Below are 24,399 nucleotides of genomic sequence, written 5' to 3'. Positions count from 1 at the left end.
AGGTCCCTGAGTGCTAGGCCAGGGGAGTCTGGGCTCCACCGAACATCATGGGAGGAGGCCTGTGAGCTGTAGAGTGACTTGATGGTCTGACCACCTTAATGTGACAAAGTCAGTTCATCTTTAGTCCTCTGAAATCTCTTTGGTAAGACTTTAAATTTATGTTGGAAGTTAAAATTGTGTACCCATAACCACTTTATTCCTGCTCTTTGATCAAGAGCCACATGTGGAAACTGACCCAATAGTGAAACAGTCTAGTTATAAATTCACATGTAGAATTTGCAAAATTGGGTTTAAAAATTCCAGTAACAGAACTAGAATTTTTCCTACAATGCACAATTAAGACATTATCTCAGCTTTTTTGCCTTAATAAATTTTTTTTTCCGTTTTCTTTTTTTAAATTATTTTTTATTTTATTTTATTTTTAAACTTTACATAATTGTATTAGTTTTGCCAAATATCAAAATGAATCCACCACAGGTATACATGTGTTCCCCATCCTGAACCCTCCTCCCTCCTCCCTCCCCATACCATCCCTCTGGGTTGTCACAGTGCCTTGATAAATTTTTATAAAACAAATGTAGCATCATTGTAGACATTTTAACAATAGAAACAAAATCTTATAACCAAATCCTAAATGTAACTAATTTTACATGTCTTTCCAGTTTTGTCAAAAATGCATAATTATTTTTAATTAAAATCTTACAATAATATTGTATAATTATTGTAAATAGATTAAGCTAACATACTACAAATGTATTAAAACAGTCATTTTTACAAAAATCATTTTTAAGATTTATATAAATATTTTTGAATAGATATACCCAATTTAATCATTTGTCCATAGTTAGATGGTGTCATTTTCCCTTGTTTTGATTCAAACTTTCCATCCAGTGTGCCATTGACATTTTGATATACAGAGATGGCATTCAGGTTTGATAAGATCTCTTTGATCCTTGGGAGTACATGGGTGGGGCTTGGGGTCACTGGGGCCAGACTAGTAGCCCCAGGCTTCATGAATTGAAGTAATTGACCAATTACTTTAGTGGGCTGTACAAATATTATCATTTTCAAAGTGTTTCATTGCACGAAAAAATTTGGGATATATTTTTATAGTGGTGCAGTAATTGTCCTCAACCTATATTAATATTACTGGTTACTGAACTTAGATTGTTTTCACAATTGAGTTTTAATTACTTTTTAGAGCAATACTTCCACATGATAAAAATCGTTAATGGTACAGAAAGGTAAAGAGTAGTAGTAAGTGCCTCTTTAAACCTAGGCAATGTGTTTCTCTCCACAGAGCCCAGTTGTCATGAATTTCTTTTGTATTCTTCCAGAGGCTTCCAAAGGCCAAACAAGCACCTATCTATCTACAATGTTGCATAAATTTACTAATATAATACTGACATCTAAATCTATAGCTATCTAGGGGCAACATTAAAAATATTTAGCACAGTTATCGACACTTAGAAGGAAGGCCCACGGTATATAGGATGTGCAGTAGGCATTCCGGCACATCCTTAGCCTTGAACGCATGGTCTTGCTTTTACACATTAATTCTCACTCGGCTCTTTTAATCTAGTAATATGATTTGGAGATTATTCCACATCAGCACATACAGGGTGCTTTATTCTTTCAGCGGTACTGTGTTTTAACCACTTCCTATAGATGGATTTTTAGGCTCTTCTTAAGTTTTTTGTTACTATAGCAATGCTCCAACAAATATCCTTATATAGTGTAAACTTATCTGTAGCATAAATGTCTAGATGAAGAATTGCTGGGGAAAATTGTATAGGCATATAAAATCATACTTAGTATTAAATTTCCCTTCAAAGAGATTGAACGTTTTCAGTCTATCGACAAAGTATATGAGGGCCTATTTCCCAAACCTGGGCCAACTCAGCATATCTGTATTAATGTGAAGGGTGAAAAATGGTGTCTTGATTTAATTTGCATTCAACTTAAAAATACTTAAAATATTTTGAAGGTTCCTGAATCAAGTTTTTCTCTGTAATTAGACAAGCAAGTTTCATCCTTGAACCTGAAACAGGCACAGATACTACAGAAAGTGATAAGTGGGTGAGGACAATAAAAAGCAAAAACTCCTTGAGAGTATCCTCCCAAGCAGGAGGGTAGCAATAGTGTTTACTTTTTTGCTTTTGTCTCCTCTTCTCCATTTCCATTAGATTGAGTTAGAAAGTTGTGAGTTACATAGATGTGTTGTGTGTTAGAGCCTTGCTTGAGGTATGGAAATTTAGAAGTGCAGAAAGAGCTCATCCATCTATTCCAGGTAACGCATGTCAAATTCCAGGTACCATCATTTCTCCGTAGCAGAGCCAGCACATCTGCAGAATCAGAGAGAATGACAGAAATAATGGAAGAAAAAAGAAAAAGGAATTAAGTACCATTTGACCTGGGAAAGGCTTATAGAAATCAGCATGTTTCTTTGTTTTTTTTTTTTAATTGAAGTATGGTTGATTTACTATGTTGTGCCGATTTCTGTCATATAGCAAAGTGACTCAGTTATACACATACATACATTCATTTTTTAAAAAAGATATTCTTTTCCATTATGGTTAATCACAGGAGATTGGCTATAGTTCCTGTGCTATACATTAGGACCTTGTTGTTCATCCATTCTAAATGCAATAGTTGGCATCTACCAACCCCAAATTCCCGGTCTTTTCTCTCTCCCCTGCCCTTGGCAACCGCAAGTCTGTTCTCTATATCTGTGAGTCTGTTTCTATTTTGTAGATAGGTTCATTTGTGCCGTATTTTAGATTCCACACGTAAGTGATATTATATGGTATTTGTCTTTCTCTTTCTGACTTACTTCACTTAGTTTGATCATCTGTAGTTGTATCTAAGTTGCTGCAAATGGCATTATTTTGTTCTTTTTCATGGCTGAGTAGTATTTCAATGTATATATGCACCACATCTTCTTTATCCATTCATCTGTTGACAGATGCTTGGGTTGTTTCCATGTTTTGGCTATTGTGAATAGCGCTGCTATGAACATAGGGGTGCATGCACCTTTTTGAATTATAGTTTAATCTGAGTATCTGCCCACAGGTGGGATTGCTGGATCATATGGTAATTTCTATTTTTAGTTTTCTGAGGAACCTCCATACTGTTTTCTACAGTGGCTGTGCCAACTTATAGTCCCACCAACAGTGTAGGAGAGGTCCCTTTTCTCCACACTCTCTCCAGCATTTGTGCTTGTAGACTTTTTAATGATGGTCATTCTGACCTTCTGTGAAGTGGTACCTCATTGTAGTTTTGATTTGCATAAAAATCAGTGTATTGAGTCACTTTTTCTGTTTCATTAACTGGTAGGTGTCACTGGTATCCTGCCCCTTAGATGTAGTTAGGGAAGCTCAGTGGAACTGAACTCATGTTCTGAGTTTCTTTTTGTTTTTTAAGGAAAATAAGAGTATGCTGTGACACATGCTCTGTTTTTGCAGATTATTGTATCACTTCCCACCCCAACCTATTCCCATTTATTATTTAAGGAACTGGACATGCAAAGGCAGGGAAGAAGTATGTATGCAGTAAGATCCCAAATCAGTCAACTGAAATGGTTCATGCAGAGAAGACTTTGCAAAGATAGAGAAAAATATATCCTCCCTCAAATAATCTTGATACTCTCCCCCATTCGGAAGAAAAGTCAGTATTACTGGAAAAATATACATTTATCCTTACTCAATCTTACTCTATTCTCTTTCAAAGAGCTTTAGATCTTAAAAACGTGAGGAACAAGTCTTAGATTAACATCGAAGTGCCAAAACCAAATTTAGATTTGGGCCCCACTTTAGGTTCTAGAGTCCCACCCCTATCCAATCAGGGTACGTTCCCACTGTTATCCTGATTGTTTAAAAGCTAGCGGTTTAAAAAATCTCAAATCCTGCCCTTTGTTGGCTGCTTCGGAGTTGCCCCTTAGCAGACTAGCGATTTATGATAGAAAACACGGCGCTGGTGCTCCATCGCAGCCGGCTCCGGAGCCTGCGCCCCCAGGACTCGCCCTCCGCCCCGGCCGCCAAGCCCGGCCAGGGCCCCAGGCCCCTCTCCAGTGCCCCCTCCCCGCGCGCTGCGGCGGGTGCTCCCGAGCGCCCCGCCTGACGCTGCAGCTGGGCCGGCGATTCGCCATTGGATTAAAAATAGCAGCGTCCCCTTCACCAGCCAGCCCGCCCGCCAGCCCAGGCCCGGGGTGCCCGCTCCCGCCCCGCGGCCGGCTCTCCCCGCCCGTCCCGGCTCGGCTCCAGTCGCCCGCGCAGCCCGCGCAGCCCGCCGCCGCCGCCGCCGCCGCCGCCGCCGAGGTGGGCAGACCCAGCGCTCAGCTCGGCTGGAGTGCGCGCCGCGGCCATGCAGCGCCGGGGCGCCCTGTTCGGCATGCCGGGCGGTAGCGGCAGCAGGAAGATGGCTGCAGGAGACATCGGCGAGCTGCTAGTGCCCCACATGCCCACGATCCGCGTGCCCAGGTCCGGGGACAGGGTCTACAAGAACGAGTGCGCCTTCTCCTACGACTCCCCGGTAAGTGAGACTCGGCGGCAGGACGGCGCCTCGGGGGAGGTTGCGGTGCCCGCGGCCTTCGGCGGCCGCGAGTCGCCGAACTCGGCCGCACGTGAAGCGCGGGGGGGAAGAAGATGCGCGGTGGCAGCCGGGGACCCGCTCCTCCGGGCGCCGGAGTTGGCTCAGGGGCACAGCAGTTCGGCAAACACTTAAGGAGTGCCTACTGGGTGCCCGGCGGCTTTGGATTCCCCAGGGCTGCTGCAGCCGAAGCCCGGGACGGCCGGGGTCATTTGCTCCGCCAGCCTTCTTAGGCTGCCAGGACCCCAATTCCTAGCAGCGGTTCCAGAGCCCCGCCACCGTTTGAAAGATAGATCTAGTGGAAGAGTTCCCTAATCTTAACTGTGCATTGCTGATGGTTTGCGTTCTCTTTGGGGCGAGCACGGAGGGCGGGTGGGCGGATGAGGTTGATTCACTCCGGATGCACGCAGCCCTTCTCTTTCTGGGACCGTTTGCTTTGCCCAGGGATTCCCACTCCTGGACAGTTCTGCTTTTCTCTCTGAGCTTTTCTCTCTCCACTTTAAATTACTCCCTACTCCTTTTCTTTCCGTCAGAACATCGGAAGAAACCGTCGGGTGCTTCCACTGGGGCAGCAGAAATAGAGGGTCTGTTGGATTGTTACGGTTTCCTGAATCCTTTCTCTTTCCCTCCTAAACGAGTCACTTTGACTGAAATGCACCAGTATAAATTATTAGAAGTTCAATCGCTAGTCGTGACCTCAGAGACTGGCGGGGAAAGTCGAGACGCACCACCGCCTCCCACCCGGCGCTGTTGGTGTGTTTTTCACCAGGTTGTATGTGTATGTGTGAGAAGGAAAAAGGAGGGTGAATTGTCCTTTTTGGGAGTCAAAATGGGCTTCAAAGTGACTCAGCTGTCTGGCGTTTATCATGTCTTTTTGAGGACCAGGTTATTTTTATCCATCCACTTTAGAGCTCATGTGTCACTCGGCAGATCTCAATGCAAAAGGGAGGTTTCTGGATTGGAGGCACCGAGGCAGGTTTCACAACAATAGTCTAACACAGTTTATTCATATTATGTTTTGTTGGATGAAAAAAAAAAGCCAGATAAATGGCACATGTTCCAAAGTATCCTTATTATCTTGTGAGTTGCTTTCAGCTGATTTCCAAGGCCTTTTGTTTTGTACACAGTGGAGTTGCAGAATTTGTATCCTTTCTGTGATATTTTTCTTTTATGCTAATAATAGATCGTTTGGGAGATAAAAGTCTCATTTATTTGCTCATTACTTTTTTTTTCTTTTAAAAAGGTGTGTAGTGTGAAGTGAAATGGTTATATTTATTACATAGCGGCTTGTGATCACAACTTAATGTGTCTTTCAGCAGTGTCATTGTATCCACAAAGTATCTGAAAACGTCATGTTCAGATTTTGTGTCTAGTGTTGAGCAGGTTTCCACTAATAGCTTCTAAAGGTGGAGAGGGATGACCCTAATTAACTTAAGCAATCGAGGATTGTGAATGCCATGGGGAAAATAGCCCAAGTCTTTTAGGATAATACAACATGTAAAGTGGGTAAAACTGCTTTCTCTTCGTTTAAACTGAGTTACTCTTCAGATTCTTCTTACAAACTTTGTTATTGAAAGTCTTTACTGTGTTTTATAGTGTATGGTAGGAGTGAAGAAAAAAAGCTGATTATTTTACTCACTTTCACAAATAGTTATTGGAAGCTTAGTGTGTGCCAAACACTATTCTAGAAGTATCTTGTCCAGTATAAACTGATTTCATTCATGCCACAGTAGTTCCTTGGGGAAGACTGGGCTTATTTACAAGGCTGATGAATCAGTATATTTCTTTATCTATGTTTCAAGGGAGAAAGAGAAAGAAGATTTTATAGCAAGTTATATTAAAGTACAGTGCATGATAATTCGAGATCTTTCCCTATGGTACTTATTTAACACTTCATCATGAATCTCATAAGGGTTCTAGAGTACCTACTATGTGCCAGCTGTTACATTCATGGCTATAAGAACCATACAGAGAAAAATTCATTGGTGCCAAATAGCAGAGACTAATCCACCAGTGCAGTAGGACTGTGGTAGAGAAACGACCAAAATCATCTGAGTGGAAACAATAGCCATCCTTGCATTGGATACTTTTGAAAATGGTCATAAATAAGGATGGTTAGAAATAAATAGAGCAACATTCTAGGCCACGTAAATTATATGTGTAAACACAAAGTGTGAATATTTTCTTTTTATTTGCTAGTAATGTATTTGGAAGAAAAAGACTGATTTGATAAGCAGTGAGGTCAGAACCAAGTAGAATAGAAGATGGGGGCCTTGAATGCCAAGAACAGGATCTTGAATTTCATGTGGTCAGTTATGGAAAGCTCCTGTGAGTAATATGATTTAAAGGGGTGTTAGAGGAAGACTGAATTAATAATTTTTATTTTGCGTCTCCCATGTCTAAGGTGTGCTGTGACCACTTTTGCTATTCTTCTCCTTCGTGGGTGTGAAGTGGGACAGCGTGACAACTCATTTCAGTGTCTGTCTCCTTCCTTTCTTTCCACCTGCTAGGGATTTGCACAGAGCAGATGCCCAGTAACAGTTATTTTGGAATGAGTGAGAATTTGTCTTTTCACCTACCAGTTTGGTCCCCTGTCTCACCATGACCAGTAAGGTTCATCTCTCCAGGACTTGGTTCATCTTGCAGGATCTGTAATGGGACCTTCCTGGAAAGGGGGGCTTTGTGTTCCCAGCTGCTGGCCCAGCATCTGGTATATGTACCAGGAACTCAGTGAATGTCTAGGAAACATACAAATTATCTGTGGTTATGGGTTATGAAAATGGTAAGGATACACCACATGGGAAACACTGGGAAAGAAATCTTGTAGGATTCTCATGTAGAAAGTGGGACTTTGTTGTTGGGGACAGATGTGAAATTAAGAGCTGGACTGGCAGGGTTTGAATTCCAGCTCTTTTACCCAGCTTTGTAACTTCTGTGTGTCCCAGTTTCTCCAGTCTGCAAAATGAAGACCATAATAGATTCTACCTCATGGGGCTTGTGGATTAAATAAATATGTGTGCCTGGCCAATTAGTAATTGCTATAGGAAGAAATGGGGCTTCCCTGGTGGTTCAGATGGTAAAGAATCTGCCTGCAATGCAGGGGATCTGGGTTTAATCCCTGGGCCAGGAAGATCCCCTGGCGAAGGGAATGGCAACCCACTTCAATATTCTTGCCTGGAGAATTCCATGGACAGAGGAGCCTGGTGGGCTACATACAGTCTGCTGCTGCTAAGTTGCTTCAGTCGTGCCCGACTCTGTGCGACCCCATAGACGGCAGCCCACTAGGCTCCCCCGTCCCTGGGATTCTCCAGGCAAGAACACTGGAGTGGGTTGCCATGCCCTTCTCCAATGCATGAAAATGAAAAGTGAAAGTGAAGACGCTCAGTCGTATCCAACCCTCAGCAACCCCATGGACTGCAGCCTTCCTACATCCATGGGATTGTCCAGGCAAGAGTACCGGAGTCGGGTGCCATTCATACAGTTTATAGGGTTGCAAAGAATCAGACATGACTAAAAGCTACTAACACTTTCAGTTTCATAGGAAGAAAAGAAAGAAATAAGAAGTTTTAAGCCCAAGTGTTTGGTTGTCAAGGGTTATGTAGAAAGTTTGACATAGTTAAGTGGGGGAAATCGGTTCATACTTCTGCTCGCAACCTTCATGAACTGCCATGCAAAATCTACTCTCTCCTCCTTAGTTATTGAGCCCCACCTTCATTTGAATATACCTTGTCCCATCTCTCCCCTCTTTCTGTGTTGCCAGCTCTGAGGAGTCCAGACTCTGGGTCTTCAACCTGTGGAGACTTTTTTTCCTTTTCCGGGACCACCTTCCTCTCTTGGTAATCTTTCAAAGCTCTTTCTCAGCCCTTTCCTTCTGCTTTAGACTTCATCCTTTCCTCTGAAGCCTACATTACTTAGGGTCTGTGTTGTACAACACGGCAGTTAGAGCCTGTCTTATATGGTTTGCCATCATTTTATTTCTTGTTACCCACTTAACTGGTAGTTTTCAAGCATCTGCTGCTGCTGCTTCGAAGTCGCTTCAGTCGTGTCCGACTCTGTTCGACCCCATAGACGGCAGCCCACCAGGCTCCCCCGTCCCTGGGATTCTCCAGGCAAGAATACTCGAGTGGGTTGCCATTCCCTTCTCCAATGCATGAAAGTGAAAAGTGAAAGTGAAGTCGCTCAGTCGTGTCTGACTCTTAGCAACCCCATGGACTGTAGCCTACCAGGCTCCTCTGTCCATGGGATTTTCCAGGCAAGAGTATTGGAGTGGGGTGCCATTGCCTTCTCCGTTTAAAGCATCTACCAGGTACAAAGCCTTGTACCCAGGAGGTAGGAGAGGAGCAGGGCCACAGGGCTGGCTGCTAATTATGCTCCCGCCCCACCTGTGTGAGTGTGGGGAGCTGGGCTTATGTCCTGTCTCAGCTGGGGTCAATTGAAGACTGAGACAAGGGCTTTGGCCCAGGCCTTTTATTTTGGAAAGGTATCCCAGGGAACAGAAGAGGAAGAACGTCCAAAGGAATAGGGACAAAGGGAAGGAAGGAACGAAGGTGAGTTACTGGGGCAGTGCTCCCCACCAGGACTCTGGCAAACTATCAGTGCCCCTCAGCACTGCCCCGGGACCCGGAAAAGAAAGTGTTTATCCACTGGCTCCTGTGGCCGGTCGGTCAAGGGTGCCCCAGGGCTGAAACACTTGGACTCTTCCAGGCTTGTGTTTGTGCCTGGGAGGTTAAGTGGGCTCCCTTCGGGCTTGCTGAGACCAGCAGCCTCTGAGAATCGAGAGATCCCAGTGCAGCAATGAGGTTGTCAGGCCACTTGCTACGGTGAGCAGGGGCACACACCCAAAAAATGGCTGTGAGACCAGCATAAGCCATGTCCCCCTCACCTCTTCTTCCCTTCCAATGTCAGCACTATTTTGTAAAAAGGAGCTCTTCCCCCATTCTCCAAAGCTCTGAGATCTCTTAGTGATGTTGAGAGTGATGTTGGTTCTCTGCCTTCCTTGGGAGTCTTCGCAAATCTCTGGGAGCCTCAGTTTGGTAGTTGCTGGTGTACATATCCATCAGGAAAGGCTTTGAGATCATCTCTTTGTAGGAAAATTTCATATTAGGGGCTCAGTAAATTCTTCTGTGATTTACAGTAAGAAATGTATATTTGATTTTTGTTCCTATTCCTGGCACAGAGCTCCTAAAACTCTTGGAATTTCCGAAATGATAAGAGCCATGAAGGTGTCTTTCATTATTCTTAACAATCTCCTTTCAGCCACACCTGAGTTTATATTAGAGGCTTTTGGAAAGCCCCTGATTGCCAGGGAAACCAACCTAGTGATTAGAAGGTTGGAACTTTCAGCCCCTCCTCATCTCCTGGGTTGTTGTTCAGTCACTCAGGTATGTCCAACTTTTTGCGACCCTGTGGACCGTAGTCTGCCAGGCTCCTCTGTCCGTGGGATTTTCCAGGCAGGAATACTGAAGTGGATTGCTGTTTCCATCTCCAGGGGATCTTCCCCACGCAGGGATTGAACTTGTGTCTCCTGCACTGGCAGGTGGATTCTTTATATTGAGCCACCTGGGAAGCTCTTACCTCCTGGGAGGGGAGAGGAACTGGAGATTGACGTAATCAACAGTGGCCAGTGGTTTAGTCATTCTCACCTGTCTGATGAAGTCAGCAGCAACAAAAATCCTTGAACTCTGGGGTTGGAGGGTGCTGAGGGTCACAGAACTCCACACTCTTTTCCCCCTGCCCTGCCCATCATTTCTTCTGGTTGCTCATTGATATTCTTTAACATCCTTTGTAATAAGCTGATAATCCTGTAAGTAAATTGTTTTCCTGAGTTCTGTGGGCCGCTCTAGCAAATTAATTGAAGCTGCGAAGGGCTTCCTGGGATACTATTGATAGTCGGTTCTTCAGAAGCGCAGGTGATAACCCAGCCTTCCCACTGGTGTTTAAGGTAGGGGGCCGGGGAAGCAGCCTTGTGGGGCTGAGTCTTTAATGTGCGGACTGTGATGGTAACACCAGGTAAATAGTGTCAGTGTGTGTTAGTCACTCAGTTGTGTCTGACTTTCTGCGACCTCATGGACTGCAGCCCGCCAGGCTCCTTAATTGAGTTAAATTGTGGGGCACTTGGTGCCTATGGAGAGGTGGAGAATTGCTTCCTGTGGGAGAAATACCCTCTCCCCATGCCCCCCACACACATTTGGTGGCCAGAAGGTAAGTATTCTGTAAGTAGAGGAGAAACTATACTTCTGTCTTTCCTTCCTTCTCCCAATATGTGGGTTTGCCTGGTACTACCTCAGACATTGCTAATAATAATAATGACAGCTTAATATTTGTACAGAGCAGTGGTTCTCAACGTGTGCTTCCTGGACGGGCAGCACCATCAAGTCCTGGGAACCTGTAGACATGCCAATTCTTGGGTCCCTTTGCAGACCACTGAAACAGACACTTGGGATTGGGGGTCTAGCAAGCCTGATTTGAATAGTCTTTCCATGTGATTCTGAGGCATGCCAAAGTTTGAGAGTCAGTGACAGGGCGTTTACTAGGTGTCTGGGAGCATTCTAGATATGTGTTTATTCATATGTTAACTCATGCAATCCTCAAAACAACCTTATGCTGTATGTTATTATCATTTTGCAGATGAGGAAACTGAAGCACAAAAGTCACACAAAATATTAAGTGGTAGACCTGAGTTTTGAATCCAGGTTATCTGGCTCTAGAATTTCTTTTTGTTCTTTATTTGTACCACTTTAACCATGTTAATTGTACAATTCAGTGCCATAAGTACATTCACATTGCCATGCAACCATTATCACCATCCATTTCCAGAACTTCTTTATCATCCCAAACTGAGACTCCGTACCCATGAAGCAATAACTTTCCATCCCCCACTACCTCCAGCCTCTGGTAACCACTGTTCTATTTTCTGTCTTTGTGAATTTGCACATTCTAGGTACCACATGTAACTGGGATCACAGAGTATTTGTCCTTTTGTGTCTGGTTTATTTCACTTTGTGTGTTTTCAAGGTTCATCCATGTTGCAATATGTGTCAGAATTTCCTTCCTTAGAGGGAATGATATTCTGTGTTTCTTACAGACCACATTTTGTGTATCCATTCATCTGTGGATGGACATCTGGGTGGTTTCTACCTTTTGAGGATCATGAATAAAGCTGCTGTGATCAGTGACATACAAGTATCTGTCTGAATCCCTGTAGAAACAGTGCTTTTTACTCTCATGTGCTGTATGCTGCCTTCTGGGCATTACGACTTGCCATTATGGGGCTTAGTTGTTTCCCAGGGGGAAAAATAATTTAGGACCTATGTGGAAAGATCCTCCTTTGAATGGATAAACAGATAAAAGATAGTAAAGCAAAATTTAGAAATTTACACATTTTTTTTTCCTCTTTGAAGGTGTAAATTTTAAATATAATTGGTTTCACATATCGAAAGTTCCCTTCTGGGCTTTCCTGGTGACTCAGTGGTAAAGAATCTGCCTTCTGATGTAGGATACACAGGATTGGTCCCTGGTCGAGGAACATCCCACATGCTGCGGAACAGCTAAGCCCGTGTGCCACAACTATTCAGCCAGTACTCTAGAGCCTGTGCTCCGCAACAAGAGAAGCCACGGGAGGGAGAAATCCACACGCTGCAACTAGAGAGTAGCCCTCACTTGCTGCAACTAGAGAAAAGCCTGCACGAAGACCCTGCACAGCCAAAAATAAATAAAATTATTTGAACAAACAAAAAAGTTCCCTTCCAAAAGCAACTAACTAAAAAGTTGTTTTACAGTAAGAATTCTCAAGCTTTTTGGACCCTTTATTCTTAAACATTTTTGAGGACTTCAAAGAGCTTTTGTGTGGTTTCTATCTATTGATATTTACTATGTTAGAAATTAAGACAGAAAAACTTAAAACAACTTCCATTCTATTAGCTGTTAGAGTGATGATATTATCAGATGACATATAGACTCTGAGAAATGCTCGTGAGAGAATGTGAGTGAAAAAAGACAAGTAAGTTCATTATGAAAATAGTTTTGACCTCCCAGGTTGCTTGAAGGGTCTTGGGGCATCACAGGGTCTCCAGACCATACTTTGAAAACCAAAGTTCTAGAGTTTAGGCAGGAAAAGTACAGCTGGTTACCCCAGTGACTTATCCTGCCTGCACTGTGGTTTTTGTAGATTCACTTTTTCACATTTGTGGTGATCACATAACTTGTTAATCTTAGCTCAACCATAATGTCATATTCTACAGATTCATTCTTTTTAAAGCAAATTTAAACTTACAGAATTTGACTCTTTGAAAACTGCAACTATTAATATTTGGACCTGGAGATTATTGGTTCTTTCAGAGAAGAGAATTCTTCCTTCTGTTGCCTGTAAGTTTTATTGTAGGGTCCTCTGGCTGGGCTATTTCTTTGGGGAACCTTGTGTTGTTGTATCCTGATTTTTTTTCCTTTGACCACTGGTTAGGAGACTTTTGTTATCACTTGTCTGGAAACTGAAGATCTATCTACCAGGACTCAAGGAGCTGAGCAGAAGAGGATGAGGGCGATCTCAGCATCTGGATATTGAATACCAGCTATTTCATATACTGTCTCCTGTTTCTCAACCCTATCCTTGTTTTGATCCCCATCCTTGATGGCAGGATTCTGATTTTGTTTCTGCCAGAGAGATTTGGAAGGTGAAGGAGAAGAAGCTACTGTTGCTGTTGCACATGGCAGATGTGAGTGTGGGACTCATGGGGACATCAGTCATGGGGGGAGCTGGGATCATTGGTGCAGTTTCTTGTGATGTTTGTGTGTTCTGATTTCCTGAACTAGAGTGGTGGTTTCTCTGACCTTGGCTCTTACAACTCTTCCCGTGATTTTGTCCCTCTATTTCCCTGTGTTAAATCTCTTCCTGCCTGAAATACCTAGAATAGTTGGTGTTTTCTAACCAATTCTGGACTGATACATGTACATGACACATACATTTCTAAGTTTCTGTGTATTGTGGCACCCCTTTGTCCTACAGACCTGCATTCTGTTTTTACCTGCTTTAGAGAATAAACCAGTAGTTCGCTAGCGCGGGAGGACACAACTGAATGACTGCAACAACAGTGTGGGGAGGGACTTCTTGGAATGGAGAAGGAATCTTGGGCCCTGAGTGTTACCTACACAGATTTTCAACTTTTCCTCTTCATTTTAACTCCTTTTCACCCCAATTTCAGAGTAAGCTGGAATTGTTCAGTCGCTAAATTGTGTCCAACTCTTTGTGATCCCATGGACTGTAGCACACCAAGCTCCTCTGTCCTTCACTATCTCCTGGAGTTTGCTCTAATTCATGTCCATTGAGTTGGTGATGTCATCTAACCAGCTCATCCTCTGTCACCCCCTTCTTCTCCTGCCTTCAATCTTTCCCAACATTAGGGTCTTTTTCAGTGAGTCAGCTCTTCACATCAGGTGGCCAAAGTATTAAAGCATTAGCATCAGTCCTTTCAATGAATATTCAGGGTTGATTTCCTTTAGGATTGACTGGTTTGATCTCCTTGCTATTCAAAGGACTCTCAAGAGTCTTCACCAGCACCACCGTTTGAAAAGCATCAATTCTTCAGCTCTCAGCCTTCTGTATGGTCCAACACTCACATCCATGCATGATTACTGGAAAAACCATAGCTTTTACTATATGGACCTTTGTTAGCAAAGTAATGTTTCTGCTTTTTCATATGTGTCTAGGTTTCCGAGGAGCAAGTATCTTTTAATTTCATGGCTGCAGTCACCATCTGCTGTGATTTTGGAGCCCCCAAAAATAAAATCTGTCACTGTTTCTACTTTTTCACCTTCTATTTACCATGAAATAATGGGACCTGGTGTCATGATCTTAGTTTTTTGAATATGCATTTCAAGCCAGCTTTTTTACTCTCCTCTTTCACCCTCATCAAGAGACTCTTTAGTTCCTTTTCACTTTCTGCCAGTAGAGTGGTATCATCTGTGTATCTGAGGTTCTTAGTATTTCTCCTGGCAATCTTGATTCCAGCTTGTGATTCATCCAGTCCAGCATTTTGCGTGATGTACTCTGCATGTAAGTTAAACAGGGTGACAATGTACAGCCTTATATTCCTTTGCCAATTTTGAACCAGTTAGTTGTTCCATGTCCAGTCCTAGTTATCTAGAGTCTTTTGGAAATTCTGGGGTGTAAATCAGATTGGATCTTGTCTTCTCTCTTGTAAGCCTAGGGTTCGGCTTTGTCAGCTCATCTTAGTCTTTAGTGCTTATCCACCTGCAGTCCAGTTTCCAGATTTTGTGGTTTATGTTTTAAAACATCACTTAAATGTTCTTTTATTTGGGTTTCAGAAAGGAGTGAAATTGACATGTGTGTGATCAGCCCTTTGTACCCTAGAATCCTACTTTTCTCATCTAATCATCAAGAAGTCACTTGCCATCCTGTTTTGTTAGTGGTTAATTACCTTTAAAGTTGTATCAGTTTTAGAGCTTTGAAATGTAAGAGATGATGCTGATCCTGCAGGAAACCTTTTGGGAAAGTTTGTGTTCTCAGCTCATGTTGAACCTGGTTACCTGTGCAACTCTGAATTCTCATTTCACTTCTGCTTTCTTCTTCCTGTGGATGGAGCTCGGTTCAAGTGTTGCGGTTCATTTAGTGCCCCAGGCTGGTGGATGTACCTGGTCATTCACTCTGCTCCCTCTCCCTCTCTGTCTGTTTAAACAGTTGTGTGAAATACTCAACAACATAAAATTTACCATCTTAACCATTTTAAGTGTACACTTCAGTGGTATAAAGTAGATTCCCACTGTTGTGCAGCCATCACCACTACCCATCTCTGGAATGCTTTTCATCTTATAGAACTGAAACTTTGTCTCAATTAAACAGTAATTCCGCATTCCTCCTTCTTCCCAGCCCCCGGCAAACACCATCCTATTTCCTGTCTCTATGAGTTTGACTGTTCTAGGTATCTTACATAAGTGGAATTTATACTTTTGTGAATGGCTTATTTCACTTACCTTGTTTTCAAGGTTCATGCATGTTGTAGCATGTGTCAAAATTTCCTTCCCTTTTAAAGCTGAATAATATTCCATTGTATGTATATAGACCAGTTCAGTTCAGTCACTCAGTTGTGTTTGACTGTTCGCGACCCCATGAACCGTAGCACGCCAGGCCTCCCTGTCAATCACCAACTCCTGGAGTTCACCCAAACTCATGTCCATTGAGTCGGTGATGCCATCCAGCCATCTCATCCTCTATCATCCCCTTCTCCTCCTGCCTCAATCCCTCCCAGCATCAGGGTCTTTTCCAGTGAGTCAGCTCTTCACATGACGTAGCCAAAGTACTGGAGTTTCAGCTTCAACATCAGTCCTTCCAATGAACACCCAGAACTGATCTCCTTTAGGATGGACTGGTTGGATCTCCTTGCAGTCCATGGGACTCTCCAGAGTCTTCTGCAACACCACAGTTCAAAAGCATCAGTTCTTCGGTGCTCAGCTTTCTTTACAGTCCAACTCTCACATCCATACATGACTACTGGAAACACCATAGTTTTGACTAGATGGACCTTTGTTGACAAAGTAATGTCTGTGCTTCTTAATATGCTGTCTATGTTGGTCATAACTTTCCTTCCAAGGAGTAAGCATCTTTTAATTTCATGTATATAGACCACATTTTGTTTATCCATTCAACTGTCAACAGACACTTCGGTGGCTTCCTCCTTTTGGCTATTTGGATAATGTTGCTGTGAATATAGTGTATTCCTTTCTCTTTTATGTCACTTCCCATTAGTGATGGGGTTCCAGCTTGGCCTCCTCTCTCCTACACTGCCACGGCTCACGTTCTCGTTACCTCTTGCCTAGACTCCTGCAGAAACCTCTTAACTAACTTCCTCACGCCCCTTCCATCTGTCACGTTGCATTCCCAGTTGTTTCTCTAAAACATGGGTCTTGTCACATCATTTCCCTGCCTAGGAATTTTCAATAGCACTAATCTAAAAATAGTAAACAAGTCAGTTTATCATATTGATCTAACTTTCCTTGCTAGTGTTATCTCTTAGCACCTGCCTACTGCCTGCATTCCCTTTGGCCTTAAGGACTTTTTCTTCAGATGGTCCATGGTTTCATTCCTCTGAATGTTGGCCTGTATTCTTCCCTTAGCTTGGAATGCCTTCTCCCAACCCTTCACCCCCTGCACCCCACTGATCCCTAAAACCCAGCTCAGGTATTTTCCTGGGGTGTTCTCCACACCCCCACCCAAGCTGGGCTAGAGATTTATTGTCCATCTCTATCATGGTTGAGGTACTGATTGTTGAAGATACAGAGTAACTGAGATCTTAGAGAATTAAAGAGAAAAGAGTAGAGGACTGAGGGAATTGACTGGTGGTCTAGTGGTTAGAATTTGGTGTTTTCACTACCTGGGTTCAATCCCTGCTCAGTGAACTAAGATCCTGTAAGCCAAGCGACACAGCCAAAACAAAAAACAGTAGAGGGCAGAAAGCTGTGCTGTTTTGTGAACCTGTGCTAGTAGATCTGTATCTTTTCTGTTTTTATATTTTTTAAAAATCATAAGCATACATTTTAGAATAAAACATGTTCTTAAAAATAACCAATGCTGTATTTTTATTTTATCATATTGTCTGGAAAGTTATAAGCTGGAAAAGTGAGGGAAAGGTGTTGTAGCTACTTGCTGAGTGTTTTGTGTATTGTGATTCTGGATGCCCCAGGGTCTTGGTAAAAGTAGCCACACATGGTGATCTTGGGGAGATGACACGAGAGCTGGTCTCTGTGAACATCACCCAGGCCTCTGTGCTGCTGCTCCTGTTCAGTGTTACGGGTGATCAGCCCAGGACGACCCTTGTCCCCATGTGCAGAGCAGATGTGAACAAGAGCACCTATTTTTGGAGCTGGAACAGCAGGACAAGGCAGTAATGACAAGAATTTGATGAATCTGAACATGTTTCCAAACTAGAGATGTTGCTTAAGGTACACAAGAATATGTGCTTCCTGTGGTAAGATTAAAAATAAGATTTTGTTTTGTGTCAGTTAGCAAGGACTCGTACTTATTTAGAGCCTCCAGTACTGCTCTCAGTGCTATAGTGGAGGTGTGAGTATTAGGAGAGAAACAGAGGACCACAGGAAAAGAGGGTATGATCGGGATCTTTCTATCATAGTGGAGTGTCTATAATGAGTCAAGTACCATATGAGGTACTTCTATATACACCACCTCATTTAATTACAATAGTAACTGACTTATAAATGACAGTTACTGTTGTCCCGTTTTACAAAAGAGGAAGCTGAGAATCAGGGAGGTTCAGTAGACTTGTATGTGACAGAGACGGGATGTCAGCCCTGATGTGTCTTAAGGTTAGACCCTGAAGCACTGTTAGGATATTCAGGTTGTGAACAGTGTGGTCCTGAATGGAGATCTCAGGCACAGGAGGAGTAGGTAAAGACTGCAAGAGTTACTGGCCTGGACAGTCAGGTGGGACCTGAAGAGGGGGCATTTTGGAGCAGGGGAGACAAGGCGTGGAAGTGGAACCAAGCTCGGGTGTGTATGTGAGAGGCTTCACTGGCTAATGGGAGAGAGGATTATTGGGGAGACTGGAAGGCAAGGCTGACATCTCTGTGGGTGATGAAGGAGATTGTCTTGGTAAGATTAGACTAGACTAGCAGGCCAGTTAAGAGCAAGGGAAGAACATGAGGCCATGTGACTGTGAGAAGACTTTGAATAGTAATTCCCAGGAGTTTCTTGTCATATCAGAGGGGGTTGCCTCCATGAGGGTGTTGGCAGTGGGAATAGAGATACTGGGGTGGTAGGACTAACTTGGTAGAGATTTCGATGGAGGCTGTGGTTCAACTTGGTGACAGAATATGCAGTAGGAGAAGGTGTGGGAGGAATTAAAGATGACTTCACGGCTGGTACCCTGGAAGATGGACTGAATCAAGGACATAGATGAGGGAGGTGAGGCAGTCAGATACAGTGGGCAAGTACTGCGTGCCCTTGGGGAAAGCTGCAGACTGGCATGGTGCTCAGAGGTCAGTGTTCAGACTGCAGGGTCTGGCAGCCTCTAGTTTAGAGACTCAGGATTTGTGAGTAGCCCTTCCTTTCTAAGAGCCCCAGGGTCCCACTGCTTTGCTCCTGGGGTCTTTGCCCCCAGGGTTATTGAGGGGGCAGCAACTAGCACAGGCCTCTTGGCTTCCTGCTGATTGGCTTAAGTTCCAGAAAAATTCAGACAGGAGCCTGGGGCAGCATTTCCAGCCAGGGGTTTTGGAAGCAGCCTCAGTCCGTGTGGGCTGTCTTTCCAGACCCCCAGCCAACAGAGTGTGACCACTAATAGATCAATTTAGTAGCTGAAGTTGTTGTTTAGTTGCTCAGTCGTGTTTGATTTCTTTGTGAAAATCAAACTGCTTGCCTGTCCTTTACTGTCTCCTAGAGTTTGCTTAAACTTGCGTCCATTGGGTCGATGACGCCATCCAACCATCTCATCCTCTGTCACCCCTTCTCTTTTTGCCCTAAGTCTTTCCCAGCATCAGGGTCTTTTCCAATGAGTTGGCTCTTTACATTAGATGGCCAAAGTATTACCGCTTCAGCATCAGTCCTTCCAATGAATATTCAGGACTGATTTCCTTGAGGATTGACTGGTTTGATCTCCTTGCAGTCCAAGGAAGTTAATATGGAGGCCGCCAAACCCTGCAGATGCTTTACTAGCATCTTGGACTCCCCCCACCCCCAACAGTGGGTCTTCCCACTGCTGTTGTCAGGGAGCTGTCAGCCTGGACCGGTCAACTCCAAGAACTTAGCTGTCCTTTTCACGTTTGGGGAGGTGAGCTGGCAGGGCCTGCTCCAGCTTCTCCCGTCCCCTGCAGGTTAGCCTAGGAGAGCACCCAGCCCAGGCTACTTATTCACTTGAGCGGAATGGCTCTCTTTTGTCTGCCCTTTCTGCTTTCTTGGAATGAAACAGCCTTGAAAAAAAAGAAGTATCTGCTCTTTTCTCCAAGCACCTCGCCCGCCTCCTGACAGCGTGTGCTTACCGACAGCCGCCCACCTAGCTCCTGCCACCAGAATGACATCTGCTTCTCAGTTGCACCTGGAAGCATGTGGGGACCAGACTGGCCTGGGTCCCAATCCCATCCCACGCCCCGCCGCCACCCCATACTTCTTACTACTTAATAGCAGCAGGACTTCATCGAGTGCCTTGATTTGGCTACCTTTCTCTGAGCTTTGATTTTTACCTCCCTTACAAGGTTGTACTCATGGCTGCCCGTGGAATGTTCCTTATTGCTAGCCCTATCTTTAGTGAGATGTGGTGGAGTCCCTCCGAGAAGACAGTGAAATGGGATCTAGAGGGTCTTGAGGTTACCACAGAGGGACATCCTGTACTTAGTAATTCTTTGTGAGGCTTGTTCTATAGTGAAAGCCTTGGGCATGAGTGCTTGCTTGCTGGCCTCCTTGAGGGGAGCTCTGTTCAGGGCTGTTATATGTGTGTTAGTCGCTTAGTCGTGTCCGACTCTTTGTGACCCCATGGATGTAGCCTGGCTGTCCATGGGATTCTCCAGGTAAGAATACTGGAGTGGGTTGCCATTTTCTTCTCCAGGGGATCTTCCCAACCCAGAGATTGAACTTGGGTCTCCAGTACTGTGGGTGGATTCTTTACTGTCTGTGCCATCAGGGCTGTTATTCATACTCAAATTTAGCTCTTATTGATGGGCTTTTATGACTTAGCCTGGAAGCCTAATCTCTGTGTGTAATGTAGTTATTCAGGGGAAACGCATCCCGAAGAAAGCCATCTATTCTTAAAAATAATAAGACCCCTGACTTTAAGAGGCTTTTTACCTTTGACAAAGCAGTTTCACGTTTTTTTAAAAAGGTGTATGCTGGGAATTACTTAGATGGATTATAGCTTCAGTTCAGTGCTGCTGAAGATGTTCACCTCGTCTTCATCCTCTCACAGTTTTTATTTTGCCCGTTTGTCCTGTGAGCATCATAGTAACTACTGCTCCTCTTGTTCTGCCCAAACCCTTCCTAGCTGTTCAGGTGACATCATCCTCATTGCTCCAAATACCCAGAGCAAGGATTTTGTTTTATGCTTAGGGGAAAAGTTAATAAATGATGCCTCTGTGGAACAGTAAATTTACAGCGTGTCAAAGCCTGGCTGCTTGGACTGTGCTTCTAGTGTCGGACCAGGCTGTGCGGCTCTAAGGTGTAGGAGTTCTCTGCAGAGAGAATGTCAAAGTTGGAGCAAACTAGAAGAAATCATGACTGCATAACATTTCTATTTTTTCTTAACACTTCATGGCCACAAGCAGGATTTATCAATGTTTAGCAGAGAGGCCGACAGTCTCTTGGGATTATATGCATTTTTTTTTTTTTTAGCTGATATTGTTTTTCAGTTATTCAGTCGCGTCCAACTCTGCGATCCCATGAAATACAGCATGCCTGGTGTCTGACAGATAGCTGATATGGACAGATTTATTTCTGTGGATTGCTGTGGAAACCGGGGTTTTGGATTTTGCAAATGTATTCTGGGAGTGTTGTTCTACTGGTGAACGGTTTGAGTCTTTCTTGCTATTCAGCCTATATATGTTTTTCGATGGTACTTTTTCTCTATTTCCCCTTTCTGTGGATCGCATGCTTGCTGCACTAGATCTGGAACTTTGTTTTACTTTCTTATTGCACATTTGCTTTCCATCTGCATGCACATAATTTTTGTATTTTAAAACTGTTGTCTGTCTCTTTTGCTCTAGGAGCCAGATTGTACTGGGCAATCCGTGCTCTGGTCATTGGAATATGCATATATACCATTCAGGTATGGAAGGACTTGAGAGGCTAAATTAATAGACAGGTGGTTGCTCGATGAAAGAGTTGAGCAGAGAGAAGATGGGAAGTCTTATGAAGTAATGAGTCAAAATGTTTAGGGGTTGACCTCTAACTGCCCTTTCTCACACACTTTTACAGTTCTGTCTTCTGAGCTCTGAGCTGTATCCTAAAGTTATATCCTGAATCTGCCTCAGTTTCCCCATCTCTGCCCTCAGCCCCTTTCCCATCTTCCTCCTCTGCCTCCCTCAGGCTCAGCCGTCGTCTTACCTTGTTTAGACAGGGCTGTCTAAAAGAACTTTCTGGGATGATGGAATTGTTCCATGTCGGCACTGCCCAGTGTGGTAACCCCTAGCCCCATGTGACTCCTGAGTACTTGAAATGTGGCCAGTGTGACCAAGAAACTGTTTTTTTTTTTTTTTTTTGTCACCTACTTTAATTTAGATTGAAGTACTCGCACGCGGCTAGTGGCCACTGAATCAGACAGCGGGAGTCTAGGCTTTACAGTAGCCTGGGAACCATGTATTCTCTGGGTCCTCTCTCCATAATTTTCTCTGCGGTAGCCAGAATGATCTTTAAAAAAGTAGATGAGATTATGGTGCTTTTCATCTGGGAACCCCCCCAGTGCATCTACAGGCCTGTCTTCTCTCTCCCCCTCCTCCCTGAGTTTCTTTCTGTCCCTTTGACGACACAGCCAAGCTTTCCCTGGAGTTGTGGCCTGTGTACACACTTTCTCATCTAGAGTGTGTGCTCTTTTTTTGTTTTGCTTGTCTGATCCCTCATTCTGAGATCTTGCCCTTCTAGGAAGCCCTCCCTCCCCGCCACCCCCAGCATGTTTCTGTCACCCCCACCATGCTGTATTAAGACACCAAGTCTCTTGTTTCCAATCTCAGGCTCCTCTGTCACTTTTATCTCTCTCAGAAATTATCTTTTACGCCTCTTTGTTATTTTCTCTCTCCTTGCTAGGATGCAGATGTTATCAGGACACCAAGCTTGCATGTCTCTCTCTGCTGAATAAACTCTTCCTGTCCCACATCCTCCCACCCCCCTTCTCTTGCACCCCCAGAGAAGACATCACAACCATATGATCTCTCACAGCTTCTTTTCCAGATTCTGCACAGACCATCCCCTTCTGTAAACTTGGATGCCATCCAACTGGGGTACAGTGTCCTTGATTAGTTTCATTTTTTCTCAGTTGTCATCACTTTCTTGTCTGCCTCCCTAATCACCTCTCTTACTTGTGGCATATTCCCACATTTCCTTAGCTACTTGTTCCGAGATAATCTCCTAGTTATTTCGAACCATGCTTTTGCTTGGAGTAGCGAGAATAGCCAGCCCCTTCAGGTGAAGGGTGAAGTTGTGAAAGCCTAAGGAAAACTTGGTTTAAGAAAAGGAAACATTGGAATGACTGCCTGTTCTATTCTATTGTTTGATTCTAAATACATTCAGTTAAGAAAAATATTCCTGTTTTTATTATTAAAAAGTGAATCCATGTTCCTAAAGAAAAATTAGAAAATGCCAGAAGACTGTGAAGAAAAAAAAAAAAAATCCCATCTCATCTCCCAATGCTGATATGATATCCTGTGTCATGGAGTGTGAATGTGTTTGTATATTGCATAGCACATCATACACACTCTTTTGTTGTTTGCTTTCTTCACTCAAAAATACCATGTACAGCTTTTCCTATTAGTAAATACTCATCTTAAGTCAGTTTTATTTTTATTTCATTTTTAAAACACATCTCTTTTATTTTTGGCCATGTCAGGGTCTTGTTGCGGCGCTCAGGCCCTCTAGTTGGGGCACATGGGTTTAGTTCCCCTGCGGCGTGTGGGCTTGAACCCACGTGCTCTTCATTGGAAGGTGTTTTCTCAACCACTGGACCACCAGGGAAGTCCCCCCAAGTCAGTTTTAAATGGCTGAAGAGTGTTACACTTCATGGATGCACCATAAATCACTAAGCAAATCTTTTCCTGAGCATGCGGGTTATTTCTTTTCTCTATTAATAGTTAATTTAGTTCATCTCTCTCTTTTTTTAAAAAAATAACATTCTAGAAAGTACCGCATTCTTGTTCTTTTTGTCTCCCTTGCGCGTGAGTGTGAGTCACAGCCCTCCCCGGTGCTGGTACGTAATTTGTCCTGGACCTGGATTTGTTGTGACTCTGTCTACCTACATCATGTTTCTCTTTGGGGCAGTGACCGCTTGTTTTCCACACTGTTCTGATGTTATACAAACAAGGGTTACGTGGGACTCTGTTTCCAGAGTATGTGGCCCACACAGGCTCCCTCTCCCTTCCTGACTTCCAGCGGAGGCTGGTCTCCAAGTACACACCGTTGTAAACAAAGTTCTCCGAACACCTAGTGATTGACAATGTGGTATATTTTTATTTAAAAGGATTGTTCACTTGCTCCTCTGAAACCTCTTGTAACCTTGACCTTTATATTCCCCCAGTGTTTTAATATTCTTTTAAATGGCAGGCGGGGTAAAACAAGGTGACTTTGATGTTACTTCTGAATAGTAGGCTGGGTCATCTAATGCAAAGTCATAAGTGAATGGCTCTGTATCTTTTGTATCTGTATTGAAATGTATTGAAGATGGGGCACAGACATCGCCTGGGTTTCTAATGTGGCTTCTCTCTCTTAGGGTTTGATCGTGGGGTGGGAAAAGTTGTCAGAGGGAATTCTTAGGGAGCCTTGGAGAAGCCCTGAGTGATATTTCTTGACTTCCCTGCAATTTCAGGTTTCTAAATCAAGTCTAGCCTCTTGGCCAAATTTCTGTTCAGTGCATGTAAATGGTAATTAGAATCTGCTTTAGCCAAGAAAATGCAGAGAAGCATACACTGGCCATTTTGGGCTGGCTGGCCTCTGGAAGGGATGGGGGTGTGCGCTGCTACCTTGAAGAACCCTGCGAGGCCAGCTTGGTTATGGAAGGCAGGGGAGCTGGGACACAGCAGGTCTGGTGTCCATGCTGCAAAGAGGGTGACTTTAGCCAAACAAACCTGAAAAGTGAGTGTTCATGCTGGTGCCTCGGG

The 24,399-nt window shown here is 43.8% G+C and overlaps 1 protein-coding gene across 2 annotated transcripts in view; it reads left to right on the top strand.

Annotated features, from left to right (window-relative positions):
- Window positions 1-4,283: 4,283 nt before the first annotated feature.
- The window catches only part of USP13 (ubiquitin specific peptidase 13), a 130,921-nt gene continuing 110,805 nt past the window's right edge, over window positions 4,284-24,399 (top strand). The window contains exon 1 of one of the 2 annotated variants that reach the window (NM_001191266.2): window positions 4,284-4,530. In NM_001191266.2, coding sequence (NP_001178195.1) covers window positions 4,363-4,530 — 168 coding nt within the window. In that variant the 5' untranslated portion in view covers window positions 4,284-4,362. Of the gene's footprint in view, window positions 4,531-12,694; window positions 13,299-24,399 lie in introns of those variants that run through there. The other variant, XM_015472368.3, reaches the window with a different exon arrangement.

The sequence above is a fragment of the Bos taurus genome, chromosome 1 (genome assembly GCF_002263795.3).
Source record: "Bos taurus isolate L1 Dominette 01449 registration number 42190680 breed Hereford chromosome 1, ARS-UCD2.0, whole genome shotgun sequence".
Classification (NCBI taxonomy): Eukaryota; Metazoa; Chordata; class Mammalia; order Artiodactyla; family Bovidae; genus Bos; species Bos taurus.
The sequence above is the reverse complement of the archived record's forward strand: the minus strand, read 5'-3'. Positions and strand labels throughout refer to the sequence as shown.